This window comes from Cynocephalus volans, chromosome 1 (assembly GCF_027409185.1).
Source record: "Cynocephalus volans isolate mCynVol1 chromosome 1, mCynVol1.pri, whole genome shotgun sequence".
In the NCBI taxonomy this organism is placed as follows: domain Eukaryota; kingdom Metazoa; phylum Chordata; class Mammalia; order Dermoptera; family Cynocephalidae; genus Cynocephalus; species Cynocephalus volans.
In genome coordinates, this window is record NC_084460.1 from 271364205 (window position 1) to 271378225 (window position 14021).

General features: G+C 41.0%; 1 protein-coding gene across 1 annotated transcript in view; it reads left to right on the forward strand.

Annotated features, from left to right (window-relative positions):
- The first annotated feature begins 320 nt into the window (after window positions 1-320).
- ADAM23 (ADAM metallopeptidase domain 23) overlaps window positions 321-14021 on the forward strand; it is a 171965-nt gene continuing 158264 nt past the window's right edge. Inside the window, exons 1-2 of the mRNA XM_063111068.1 lie at window positions 321-534; window positions 1742-1959. Of these exons, the coding sequence (XP_062967138.1) occupies window positions 321-534; window positions 1742-1959 (432 nt within the window). The remainder of the gene's footprint in view (window positions 535-1741; window positions 1960-14021) is intronic.

Genomic DNA, 14021 nt, shown 5'->3' on the forward strand with positions numbered 1-14021 from the left:
CAGCATCCTCGGGCCGGCAGCAGCCCCCGCAGTCGCTGGAGCGGCCGCGCCCGCCGCGGGGAGGGAGCAGCCGCCGGGAGGCTCCAAGTTGGCGGAGCAGCGAGGACCCAGGGACTCCTGTGCGGCCCGCCCCGGGAGGGGCTCAGAGGCGAGCCAGCGAGGGGGCGCCGCCCAGCCCCGACCCCGGAGCCCCCAGCCCCCTGCCCGCAGCGGGCACTATGCGCGGCGAGCCGGCGTGACCGGCTCCGCCCGTAGCCGCCCCGCAGCCTAGCCCGGCGCTCTCGCCGGCCACACAGAGCGGCGCCCGGGAGCTATGAGCCATGAAGCCGCCCGGCAGCAGCTCCCGGCGGCCGCCCCTGGCGGGCTGCAGCCTTGCCGGCGCCTCCTGCGGACCCCGCGGTGGCCCCGCCGGCCCGGTGCCTGCCCGCGCCCTGGCCCGCGCGCCGCCCTGCCGCCTGCTCCTCGTCCTTCTCCTGCTGCCTCCGCTCGCCGCCTCGTCCCGACCCCGCGCCTGGGGGGCTGCTGCACCCAGCGGTGGGTATGGCCCCGGGCCCTTCGCGTTGCCTTCCCCGCGGCGCCCTGCAGAGGAAGGCGAAGGGCACGCGGGTTCCTGCGCTCCGGGCACGTCCCCGGCTCGGCCTTTCCGTGCTCCCTGACTGCCGCTCCACCCTGCTCGCTCCCAAAACCCCCATTCATTCCAGTTCTCTTTGGAAGTCCATTTATGTTGCATTCACTAGATACCCATTCCAGTTACTGTGGGCTCCACTGGGAGATGTTTAGTGGATCCTGGATCCCTCAGTGTTCTCTATGCAACTTGTGAAGGGAAAGGAGTGTATGGGAAATGCAGCGAGGGAGCAAGTCGCTTCTCTCGCGGTGAAGCCTTGCTGTGAATGCGGGAGGGTGCAGTGATAACAGTGGCAATGGGTTGTTTCCTCAAATTTCCTACCGGGTTTATTCAGTGCTGTTGGAATTAATGCGGGAGGCATACTTCGGGGACCAAGGAATTAAGGTGCCAAAGACATACATCGTGCACAACCGTTGGTTGTAATTTCTCAAAATGCTTGCCATTATAGTGGACAATTAATACAATGTTTAATAAATACATTGATGACTGGAAATCACTGAAAACACAAAGCTGGCCTTAGCCGGAAAATAAAAAGAAATTGGAAAGCTGCCAGCATCTGTATCCCTCCATGGCAAAGGAGTTTTGCTCATCACAAAGTCAAAAGAAAGGGGATTTGTCCATTTCGTTTTAAAAAAATCAATTAACATTCCATGTCCATGAATTCAGCACTGAAGTTGTCTTAAGAGTGTTCTTAGCTCTCAGTTGGGATACTGTGAGGCAGAGCACAGTTGAGCTTCTGTAGACTCAGAGAAGGGTTGGAGATGAGCGTCAGGACTCCTGAGCATGTTCATTTAGTGACTCTTCCCTTAAGTCTGTTCTGCCCCTTACTCTCAGTACTTAGAAGTATAGATTTGAGACTGGCTAGAAAATGTGTACATGAAATATAAACCAAAATCAACAGTACGTGACTGTGTAAGCCTTACTGGATATTAACCTATCCAGGCCATTTCATTGTTGGAATAACTTGCTTTGTTGTCTCCACTTCTTACCTGCCTCTAAATAGAAAACTTTGTTTTTGCAATTAATGGAAAAATGCATTTTAGTGCTTATGTACTTATGGGGTATATATGTGTGTATTTGTGTATGTTTGTTCTTTCTGCCCACTCCCCTCCCCAGCTCCGCATTGGAATGAAACTGCAGAAAAAAATTTGGGAGTCCTAGCAGATGAAGATAATACATTGCAACAGAAAAGCAGCAGTAATATCAGTTACAGCAATGCAATGCAGAAAGAAATCACACTGCCTTCAAGACTCATATATTACATCAACCAAGATTCGGAAAGCCCTTATCATGTTCTTGACACAAAGGCGAGACACCAGCAAAAGCATAATAAGGTAGGCAGGAGGCTGGGTATGCAAAAGTAGCTGCCTTGAAGAGTTTTCCTATGATTTGATTTTCTGCCAGAATCTGATTTCACAGTTTTTACTGCAGCATTTTATTAGGAAAGCAATTAATATTTTGAGAGGGGAGAAACTGGAGGGAATTAACTTGGGATCTACTGGAACGGGATTGCTGTTTCTCTTTTCTGACCAAACCCGGACTAGATTTTTCTGACACCCTATACGCTTGACAGCTGAAGCGTGGTCCATGTTTCTTTCAGGTGCATTGGGCACTGAACAGTAGTTAAGTGAACGTGTTTATGGACCTGGCTTGTTTCTGTGAGGCTTTATGTAAGGGTGCAGCATTCTACCTCCCATGATATAAGAACTGCTTTCAGTGTTCACACAGAAGATTGCTGTGAGAAGCTATTTGTCTGCAGTTTCCCCGTAGTTTTTCCACTTAGAAATTGAGTATTTAAATTTAAACTTTTTTCTTTCTTTACTTGATTAGTAGGAAAAAATACTTTTTTCCATTATATATTTAGTAGGTAAACAATTTGATATTTAAAAAGATTATGGTGAATAGAAGCAAATGATTTGCATAATATGAAGACTAATTTTGGTTGGCATAATCTTTTAAGACAATCAGGAGCAGTTGCTTTACTTTCAGGTTGGTTCAGAAAATGGAACTGATTTTTAAGAAGGTGTTCAATGGAAGACAAAGGTGCTTAATATTCGAAGAGTTTAAGGGATCTTTTTTCCTACTTAGTGTTCTCCATTGGAGTTAATAATACTTTGGACCCCAAGTAGGTTTACACAATGGTTTATCGGTGCCTCTGTTCTTTATCACAAGCAGAAAGTAGAGTCTGTATGTTAAATATTTCATTTTGAACTATACCTGTTCAGTTGAGAAGAGCAGGAACTGTCTGAACATCTAGGATTTAAGAAAAGTATCTGCTGTTTACATCGTTTTTATTAGTTTTCTGAAATATAGGTAAGTGGTAGCAGTGTTTATCCTCATTTTACAAATGGGAAGATAGACATTTAAGGCTTTTAGATGACTTTCCCATAGTTGTAAAGTAGCTAATAGAAAATTCAGGCAGCCTGAATGTTTAATTTTTTTTATAAGTCAAGTCTTTGAGAAAATGCTTCCTTCATATTGAATGTTACTGGAGAAGTTAACTTTGTTTCATGGTATTGTGCAGTGGCTCCTAGCCACTGTGGCTGAGATGAATGGGTTTCTGTTCTCTGCCAGCCCTTTTCCCCATAAGCTCCATGTAACTTAATGGGCTGACTACTAGATCATGTCTACCCGTTTGTCTTATTGATAGAAGGAGTGAATGTTATCTTTAAGGGAAGGAAATTCATGGCCCTCTTGATAAAAATGCATTGAGCCCATTTTATAGCTTATGAATGTGACAAAATGCTAGAGGAATGGAAAACAATTGTCTCAAAGATGATTTTAAAGAAAGCTTAAGCTCTTTTCAGCTGAGACTTGAAAGAAACTTCAGTGGAGGTGCTTTATAACTCAGGTGTTGGAAGCTTTGAACTAATACCTGTCTTTTATGTGGCTGTTTTGTTTGGTGAGACATGGTTTGCCTATAATATATCTGACTTTCTATGATAATAAGGTTTATTAAACCTTTTCCCACCACTTAGATTTGTCCCTATGGAATATCTACTGGCTGTTGGAATGATTCTTCCTCCCCTCCCCCGTGGAGGTTGAATTTGCTTTATACTTTGGAAAGAATGTTTACACAGATATTATATTTGAAAGCATTTTTCTTATTAGTTTAATTCAACGAACATTTGTTGCACAGTTCTTATGTGCAAAGCAGTATGCTAAAAGTTGAAAAATAAGAGAAAGGTTACAATGATGAGAAAGACTTGGTCTGTCTGCCAAGAGACACAATAACAAGATAAGCATGATTCTAAAAAGTGTTGCTGTACTTGTAAAATGAACAAGTGTTGTTCTTGTTTGGTGGGTGCCCTGGAATTTCCTTATGTGTTCTGCAATTCCCTTTCACTTCTGTTTTTTTAGCATCTCTTGGACTGGTTGACGAAAAGCATTCCATATGCTTTCTGCTGTGTCTTAGGATGACTTTCCTAATAACAGTGATGAGAGACACACTTGAGCTGTTTTACACGTTTCAGTAAGAATGTATAGAATTTCATCATTTTTGCTTTTATGAAAAGAAGTTTTGATATTATTGTCTATTTATTATGTACCTTTTTCTCCTCTCTGATTTCATTGCACTGAAGCACATTTTAATGAATGCCTTGGAAATGCTGAATCACTGTTCCGTTCTCAGGGATCCCTAGATTGGGGATAGAGGTGGAGAGAAAAGTTCCCAGTATAGGTTGCAAGACCAAGCTCCACATTTATGTTTGAAGAAATTTCATAAATATTTAGTGTCGACCAGTCCTTATTACTTTACAGCTGTGAATGTTAAAATGTTTTTAATTCTTTCAAAATTGGTGAGTTGAAAAGCAGATTGCGCAAAGCATCTCTGTATGTACCCATGTTTCTGAAAACCTTAACATTTCCTTGTCAAAGAATATTTAGCAATCTTTATATCCCCAGATAGGGTGATGTATAGCCACTTCTCCAAACTGTGCCATTTTTGAGAGTAGAAGTGGGCACACTTAGTAATTATGCCAGGATAATAGGCATAAACCAAGAGTCCAGAGCAGATAGGGAGTTTAGACACCTTAGATCTAAACAGTTATGTTCCTTGATTTTTGGTGCTTACCCGAATTCAGATTTCTTATAGACAGTTTTATTTTCTGGTGATCTATTATATATTATTCATTTTTTCTTACTAGCTAAGAAGTCTGTTTATCACCATTTAGTAATATTAGGGTCTGAAATGGAAAAATGTAATTTTGCTTTGTGTGATATTGTAAAATATATGTTTGGTTTTCATCCTTTTTCCTGGCACACACCTCCTAAAACCCTTGGATTCTCTGAAGTGACAAGAGTATCTTTTCTGTGCTAATGAATCTTTGGGGCCCCCAGATAGTTTCAGGTTGCAGTGGCATGATTAGAGGGTTGGGACTTTCAGCTCCACCTCCCAGGAGAGGGGCTGAAGGTTGAATTGATCACCAATGGCCAATGATTTAATTAATCATGCCTATGTAATGTAGCCTCCATATAAACCCGAAAGGCTGGGTCTATAAGCTTTTGGATGCCTGACATGTGGAGGTTCCTGAAGGGTGGTGTGCCTGGAGAGGGCATAGAAACTGCACCCCGTCTTGCATGTCTTGCACTGTGCATATCTCTTCCATCTCCTCCCATGCTGTTCATCTGTATCCTTTGTAAGATCGTTTATAATAAATAAGTTAATGTAATTAAAGTGTTTCCCTGAGTTCTGTGAGCTGCTCTAGCAAATTAATTGAATCTGGGGAAGAGGTTGTAGGAATCTTGGTTCATAGCTGGTCTGTCAGAAGCACAGGTCACATCTGGGGCTTGAGATTGGTATCTGAAAGCTTGTGGGACTGAGCAGTCAACCTGTGGGATCTGATGTGATCTCCAGAACGTTAGTGTCAGTTAAATAGGGTTCAAGGACACTCACCTGGTATCCAATAGAGAATCTGCAGAATTTCTTGGTGTGTGGGGAAAACTCCCCATACCTCTGGTGTCAGAAGTGTGGTGTTGAGTGTTGTGTGAGAATATAGAAAGGAAAAAATACTGCTTTTTTCTTATATCTTTTACTTTGTTATCAAGACATCTTCACTTTTAGAGAATTTTATGAGCATAAATGGAATTATATGATTACTAAACATGGGCATTTTATTAGCCATTAATGGAGTATATTAATAAAATGGACCACACATTTAAAAAGCAGGAGAAACACTTTAGATTGATTGATTCATTCAGTCATTCTGAGATAATGCTATGAAGTCTCTTCCTAGGAAAGTTAAGGAACATTTTCCTGAAATTTTCATTTATTCAAAAATTACTTGTTCTGCATCCCATTCCCTTAGGATTCTTCTATTTTCTGGTTAGGAGGGGAGGGAAGAGGTTCACTATGCATAGCACAGGGTCTGGGGGATGGTGGCTTTAGACGGCTGTGAGCGGCTCAGTCTTTTGTTGCCTTCTGTACTCTCTACCACCCCAGGTTGGAGAGAGAGAGGAGAAGTGTAAGTGAATTTAGATCATGATGATTATTTTTACTTCCTACTCTGCTTTAGGACAAGATTTGTTACACGTTTCATGACTTTCCAGAAGCCAGCTGTTCTTGGCATGGGACAACAGAAAGAGGAGTGTAGAACAAGGGGTCCCAAGTGTCTCTCCCATGAGATGTTCTCACACTTTTTTAGAATTCTGGAACATATATTTTTATGACCCTTATTATTAGAAATTAATTTTAAAAAATCAAGAGAAAGTCTCATACTGTGGAACATGGAAAAAAAAATTCCTTCTGGGAGTTTCTTTAACAAGCACAGATTTTAGGTGAGGAGCTGTTTGTAAGATCATATGGTAAATGCTGTGGAAATGTCCCTGCTTCTTCCTACTCAGCTGTATGATTTTGATTGATAAGTCTGAATTGCCACAGAGCCCTTTCTCAGATGTGGTAGAGTGGCAGATATTAGGTAATATGATAATACAAACCTTTGTATTGGCCTCAGCAGCCTTCCCACATTTTCCAGGTCTTTCTAAGCAGTCATTACAAAATTGTAGTATATAGAATGTACGCTTTTACTTGTAATGCCTGGCATAGGGCAGGCCTTCAATAAATATCTGTTGAATGAATTGATGATTGAACACTCATATGTTAGCAAGAGTGCAGTGGTTCCCATGAAATTTCATGTTATAATCATATTGGAATTCAAAAAGAGCCTCAGGATACTATTAAGTATTTTTGGCACTGTGTCAGATCAGTAGGAAAGACAATTTTGGTCTTGAGTTTATAGCACTGCATAAGCCACACTTACTATATGCTTATATTACCTAAAATAGCAAAAATATCTATATTAACAATTCTTAGATTATCCCTGTCCCCATTGCCCATCATTAATGTGCTAATCAAGAGCTGACCATGTGGTAGTTTTTGTCATTATCATGGGTTAGTTGCTCAATGGTTAATTGCAAGAGTGTCTTTCCACTCATAGTTTTCAGTTAATCAGATTTACATCTCTTAGGTGTTCAATTTTGTTAGATTGAGCCAACATTTATTAAATACCTGTTTTGAACTGTGTTAGACTCTGGAGAAAACGATACAGGGTAACCTAGTCCCTACCCTTGCTCACTGGTGGGGTGTCTGAATCAAGGCAGTTGATGGTGTGTGGTCCATGACAGTGCAGTTACTAGTTGTAAGAACAGAAGGCTGTGGGTGCCCAGAGGAGAGAATAACCTTTGCCCAGGGAAGTCAAAGAATACCCCACAGAAGAAAAAAGAATAGAACTGGCCCTAAAGAGCCATTCAGGGAGAAGTTTGTGCAGGAGGTGGAGAGAAGATAATCCACAGAGGAACAGAGCAGGCAGAGGCTCCAGGTGCAAGGCCTGGCCTGCTGGGTAGTGCAAGAAGGGGAAACCCAAGTGAGGGAAATTTCAGAGAATCAAGCATTAGTGTTACATTTGTAGTCAGTTACCAAAATCCCACTTAATTCCTCTAGAAACCCAGTGATGTAGATGTTTCCAGATGCAGCAGTTGAGATTTATAATTAGTGCCTTCAAAAAGGACAAACAGCTAGCAAGTGTCAGACAGAGTGAGGATTTGAACCTAGGTCTTTTCTTTGCAGAGCTAGTGCCGGAGAGAGGTAGGGTGTGCGGGGGAGTGGCAGGAGGTGAAGGTGGAAGACTGTGAAGACTGAAGATATGAGGGGTTTGGTTTTATTCCGAACCAAATGGTGAGTGAGTCCTGAGAAGTCAAGAGGTGAGCACGTATCGATTGTGCACCAGTTGTGTGGCTCCTCAGGGAGCTTACCTTCTAGTAAAAAGAGACAGACCATAAACATGTCAACAACAGCAACAACATCACCACAAAGACTTAAAGTATTGACAAGTGCTTGAAAAAGGTAAAATAGTGCAATATGGTAGAGTGGTGGGTGCGATGATTTCTCTTAAAGAATCAGAAGATTGGTCTTGCAGTCTTGGGTGGGAGGAAGCTGCTTACTGCTGAGGGGAGCTCCTCTTAGACAGGGTGGGCAGGAGCTGTTTACTGCAGCCCCCCATTCCTTGTTGCCTGATACCCACCCTTTTAGATTTCTGCTGCTTGCCTGGCCCCTATGGGCATTTGAGTTTGGACCCCAGTCTTTGATTCTTTTCTTCTGTAAAGTCTAGACCATTTCTGATCATTTCACCTTGGATTGATTTGACTGCCCCTGTGCTTTGCAGCAGTCTTGCTTCAGTGCGTGTCCCTAAATAATGCTTTCTGCCTTTTCTGCTCGTGGGTTGACTTATTCCTGCTAACTCTGTAATTACTATTGTCGTTCTGTCTTCACTTAGTCTCAGGTTTTGTTCACAAAGTGGGCCACTGTCCTTCTCTTTACAGCCAGTCAAAAAATAACTCAGGAGCATTTGCCTGGTGGCATTGTGCTGGGTTGGTGGCATCATCTGGGGTTGGTGGCACCACCCAGTGAAGGTCATTCAGGCAGAAGGAAAGCTGTCCTTCCTGCCTTCTCCGTTTTTCTCAGCGGTGCTGCTGCTTTCTCAGCCGTCTAAGAGTGAACCTTGGGAGTCGTCTTTGACTCCACTCTCCTTCATCTTCTGCCTATAAATAGTGGCTTGTTAAGTCTTGAAGTTTCTCCCTTGAACCATCCCTCCTTCTCCCTCTGCATTGTATTCTCGTCATTGCCTCTTGTCTCTCTTTCTGTCAATCCGTCAGTCCCACTGCTGACAGATTAATCTTCGTGGAACACTTATTCCATCACGTGACTCCCCGTAGCCACATTCAACAAGCATAATTTCAGCTAGATAAATTTTCCCTGTGGGGTAAAAGAGAAGATGTAAAATTCTCTCCAGAAGAGCTGGCACTTTCCTTCTGACGCTACACATTTGCTGTTCCCTTCCTTTCAGAATTTTTCCAGGCCTGTTTACCCAAAAGCAGTCCACAGCAGGAGGAGTTTTGTCTGGATGGTTCCATTCTTGTCTAACCAAACTCCGGGGCTTGTGGAAAACCCTTGTGATGAGTAGCAAGAACCTAATCTGTAATGTGTTTTCAGGCTTTGGTTTTAAGTCCAACTTCTGTTAAATTCCTGCTTCAGAAGATCCTGTTATCTCCATCTTTAAGATCTGAGTAATTAGTTGCTCCTAGAATATGAGTTTTCTGAATGAAATTATTTTATTCCTTTCAAGAATGTACATAATCATAGGTTTTATTCATACAAAGTATTCAGTTCGGAATTGATATGGGTACCCTTTAACCTTGTGAAACAAACACTCATTATTCATATAATTCATTCAGAATCCACTGAGTGTCTGCATTTTACAATTTTACAAGGGAGTCTTTGTATTTAGAACTTACATAAATTCAGTATAATTTAAATAAAATTTAATGCAATGAATTCTATTATAAAAAGAGTAGATACAGTTATCATATTTTACTCAGAGTAATGAGAAGTTAGAAGACAATCACGTTCATTCACAGCAAATTTGGATAAAATTCTCCATTACTGGGCACCCGATCTGGGACAGAGCCAAACCCATGCATTAGTTCAATGCTTCAGATAAAGTTTTGCTACATAGGTATCTTCTCTGGCTAAAGAGTGGACAGAGGCTGATTTCCTCATCTGGAACATTACAGATTAATGAATTTGAGTTCCCCTTTCAATTCCATTGTGAAAAACATTTATTTTTTAACAAGATCTACCTTAACACTAAAAGTTTTTCTTAAACTTTTATTTAAAAATGAAAGGGACGGAAATTCAAACAAGTCTTCTTTATTGATGACACCAGTTACAGAGTAAGTTCAAATGAATCAATGAACAGAAGTGTAAATAGGACCTTGTGACCAGTGACTGTATTGCTTTTGCTGTAATTATGTAGTTGAGAGACACTCGCCTCTTGCTTATCTGCATGGCAGTGTCCACCTGAGGAAGTTGTACTGCCACATTTTAGTCCTAGGTGGGTAGTGGGGACAAGGTAATTGCATACTTCTGGACCACCTCCGCTGTCCTCAGTGGGGCTAAAGAATAATTTTAGAAGTAGTCAAATCTAAGCACAGCTAGAAGCATATCATAACCATTTCAGAGCCATGGAGAAATTAGTTTTTGAGTATCTGCTGAATTCCAGTATCTGTTCAAGAGCTTCCTTTCCCTTAGGATGGACATTTAAGAATTTGCTATATCAGGCTATAGTCTGAATCACCTAATGGAGTGCTTAGTTCTGTCTTTTAATTGTAAATAGGACTGCTAATACCATATATTATAATAGTTGTATTGCAGATCGGCTCCATTAACGATGTAAATCAGTCAGTGCTTAGGGGAGCCCCCTACACCCCTTGTGTATCTTTGCTCTTTACTTTTTCCGCTAAGTAGACTACATTAAATCAACTTGCAACTCAGCTCTCCAATGCATTGATAATGACAAATATAGAGTCTTTGTATCGAACCTAAACAGTTTTATTGAGGCACTTTCATATCTATAATCTTACATGGTCCTCACAGCATAATTGCCAAGATAATAATGATTTCTGTGTTTTGGAAGAGGGTACTAAACCAATGAGGTCAGGTCAGTTACTCCAGATCTTGGGGAATTATTGACATGACCAGAATGACCAGAACCTTGGTCTGTAGACTTCCAGTCTCTTGTTCTTTTATCATGTCTGTGGATTTAGACACCTTCCCTCTCGATGAGAAGGGCCTATGCACTGATTATGCCTGAACTATGCACATGTGTACACACCCATACATACCTCCCCCTGGCCTTACTCTGCAACCAGCTGGTTTTCTTGCCTCTTTTTTTTTTTTTTTTTTTTGTTTCCTAAATGAGTACTCCAGGTAAATAATCTTGTTTAAGCTTCTGGCATTTTAAAAATATTGTGCTTATCTGCTTACCTTTCCTTATTAATCTTTAAAAATTTTCTTTTTCCTATATTAGATTCTCCTTCTTTCTTGAATACTGAACAAGGGTGGTCATATTTGGTGTTTCCAAACTATATGTTAGACATTTGAGCCATTCCAGAAACAGCTTTTCTTTTTTTGAAAAAATATTTTCTAATATAGGAGTATGCAACTTGAAGAACTAGGTCTTTGAAACAAACTGAGTTTAATGAGAACTGGTTAATTTACCTTTTGTTTCTTACTAATTAATGAAATGACATAACACCCAATTTAAACTTTTTGTCAGCATGTGAAATGCAGTGTAACCAGTGTTTATACACTGACATATTTTATTGTGAAGCAAGGAAATTAGCATTTTAATGATCCAGTATAGTCATTTATTTGTGGAATAAATATGATTTTTGCTAGGTTGTTTAGAATGTCAGAAATGGGGCTGGCTGGTTAGCTCAGCTGGTTAGAGCAATGTTGTAACACGAAGGTCATGGGTTCGGATCCCCGTACTGGCCAGCTACCAAAAAAAAGATGCTAGAATGTCAGAAATTCCTCTTTGACTTCTCTTACTCCCTTCGTTGACACACAGTGGAAGAATAGTTGGGGGTCAGAGGTCAGGAGGTCTGGCAGCTCTGCTGTTACCAGCTGTTTGGACTTGGGCAATTACTTAGCCTGTCTAAGCTCCAGCTTCCTTATCAGTAACGTGGGCATAATAATAGTGCCCATCCCAGAGGCCGTGCCTGGCCTAAATGGGATCCCCCATGTGAAGTACTCTGTAGATGATGGTACCTAGCAATTACTGATCAGAGGCCTAGGGAATTCAAGTTGTGAACTGCTCTTTTATGAATAAAGGATTTCTCTTATAAAAAAAGAAGGTGGGTTGAGGGGTAATTGTGAGTACGGTTGTGGGGAGGGGTGATTCTCAGGGTCTTCCTGGTTTTATGGCTGCAGATAAGCTCGATTGACACGCCTCAGGTGGAAGTGGACTATTTAAGGAGTGATGACGTGAAATGAGCGTGATGTCTTAGTGGTCGCAGTCCCCTGAACAGCGTTGGGGCAGTAGTATATAAACATGGTGCTTTTACTCTGGGGAAGCAGAAGAGTTGTCCCTAAACTTTTGCCAATAATCAGGGCACTCCAGGGTAGGCTTGGAAAGCAGGCATTTTAGTGAGCTTCAGGGTGAACTGTTTTCTTCTTAGAGCTAATTGCCGAGGTGGATGTGGTGTGGCCCCAAGTATTTGTACTATAAATAGCACACAGTAGTATGATAATTTCTTCCAAGAAATGTCCCAGTTAGACATCCACCCACCTCTCCTCCCTATCCCCCAAATCCCCAAACAAAACCAAACCCAAGAAATAACTTTAATCTGCCATTGATAGTTTTCTGGCTTTGGGATGAAATGTAACAATTAGAAAACCATGACAAATAGAATAGTAAATAGACCTCCAACCAGAAAAAAATTTAACAGGGTGAAAATATCAGATATATAATTCTATTTTTATTTGGACACTGGGATATAATTGAACATACTGTGACCAGGAGATGAAATCTTGGGCTTTGCATCTTGACTGTCTTCACCAAGAAGAGTTCGTACACTGATTTCCCTCCTCTTATATATCATGGCAAAAAGCAGTGAACTCTCACTAGTTACTTTGTTAATTACTGTGGGCTGTCCTGTGTAGGTAATGGCCTTTCATCTCTGCAGAATGTTCAGACTGTAGTTAGAAGCATTTATCCCCGTTGGGCTATGGAAACACCGTCACTTGTTCCCTTCAGAACCAGTGGGATATCGGGATGATGTCTTCTTCTTTTTGGCTTTCCAATGGTGTGTAAAGCAGTTTTTGGAAATGGTTAATTATCATTCTTTCCTTTTCTTGTTAACTCTGTGTGTGTGTGTGTGTGTCTGTGTGTGCATATCACTTATTTATTTATTCTTTTATTTGGGGCATAAATCTTTTTAAGACCTACTGATGCATTTTTACCCAAATTATTATTTGGATTATTACCCAAATAATTTATTTATAAATTATCCTGTTTGCTTATCAGAACTTAAATTTGTCTTTCCATTTTAGTCTTCCAGGGTTCTTGGATTTTTCCTGAGATGTTTGCATATCCTAATGTGTTAAAAGTTTATGAACTTATTTGACTTATTTATATGAAACACTTGTTTGTGATATAACATTTGAGAATCTTAGGTCTTTCACAGAGAGCATAATCTCTCCCTTAACACCCAGACTTACATATCTAACTATTGATCATGTATCTCCACTTGGATGTCTAATAGGGAACTCAAGCTTCACATGTCCAAAATGGAACTCTTAATTCTGACATCTCCTACCCCAACCTGCCTCTTGCGCATTCTTCCCATCTGGGTAAATAGAACATCTTCTTCCGGTTGCTCTGGCCAAGTGCCTTTTCCCGTCTCTTTCTCTCAAGCATCACTTCAAGCAATCAGATCTTGTTCTCCCTTCAAAAACTACCCAGGACCTGTGACTTCTCACTGTTTCCATTGCTGCCAGCCTGGTCTAGTCCACCGTTGCCTCACGTGCGTTCTGACCCCTTGTCCCTAATTTTGTCCTGCTCCCATCACTGTGGCTCTGGTCTGTTTTACACATATCTGGCAGAGTGATCCTCTTAAATTCTGCTTTGGCTCATGTCACTGCTCTGTTTAACAACCTCCAGAGGTTTCCCTTCTACTTGGAGTGACTTATTTCCCCCTTTAATTATAATGTGGTCATTGAAGAAAATTAAGCTACTGCTAGTTGTTACAGTTGGATAGCAGGAGAAACATAAAGTGCTTTTTATGATTGTATGTTTAAATGCATATCTTAGAAAGACTAATAGAATTTAAACATTACTTTCATTGATGGTTTAAAAATATTATAATAAACAGGATTACCTACTTTTGCCTACTTTGTCCCATTCACATTTTAAGTTAAAAGTTTGATTTTCCTACTTTCAAATTACAGACCATGCAATTAAAATGGATTAGCCATTTTTTATTGTAACAGTAAAAAGCAAACAAACAGAAACATTGAAATATATTCATTGATGTTGTGACATGTTCAAGATTACCTATT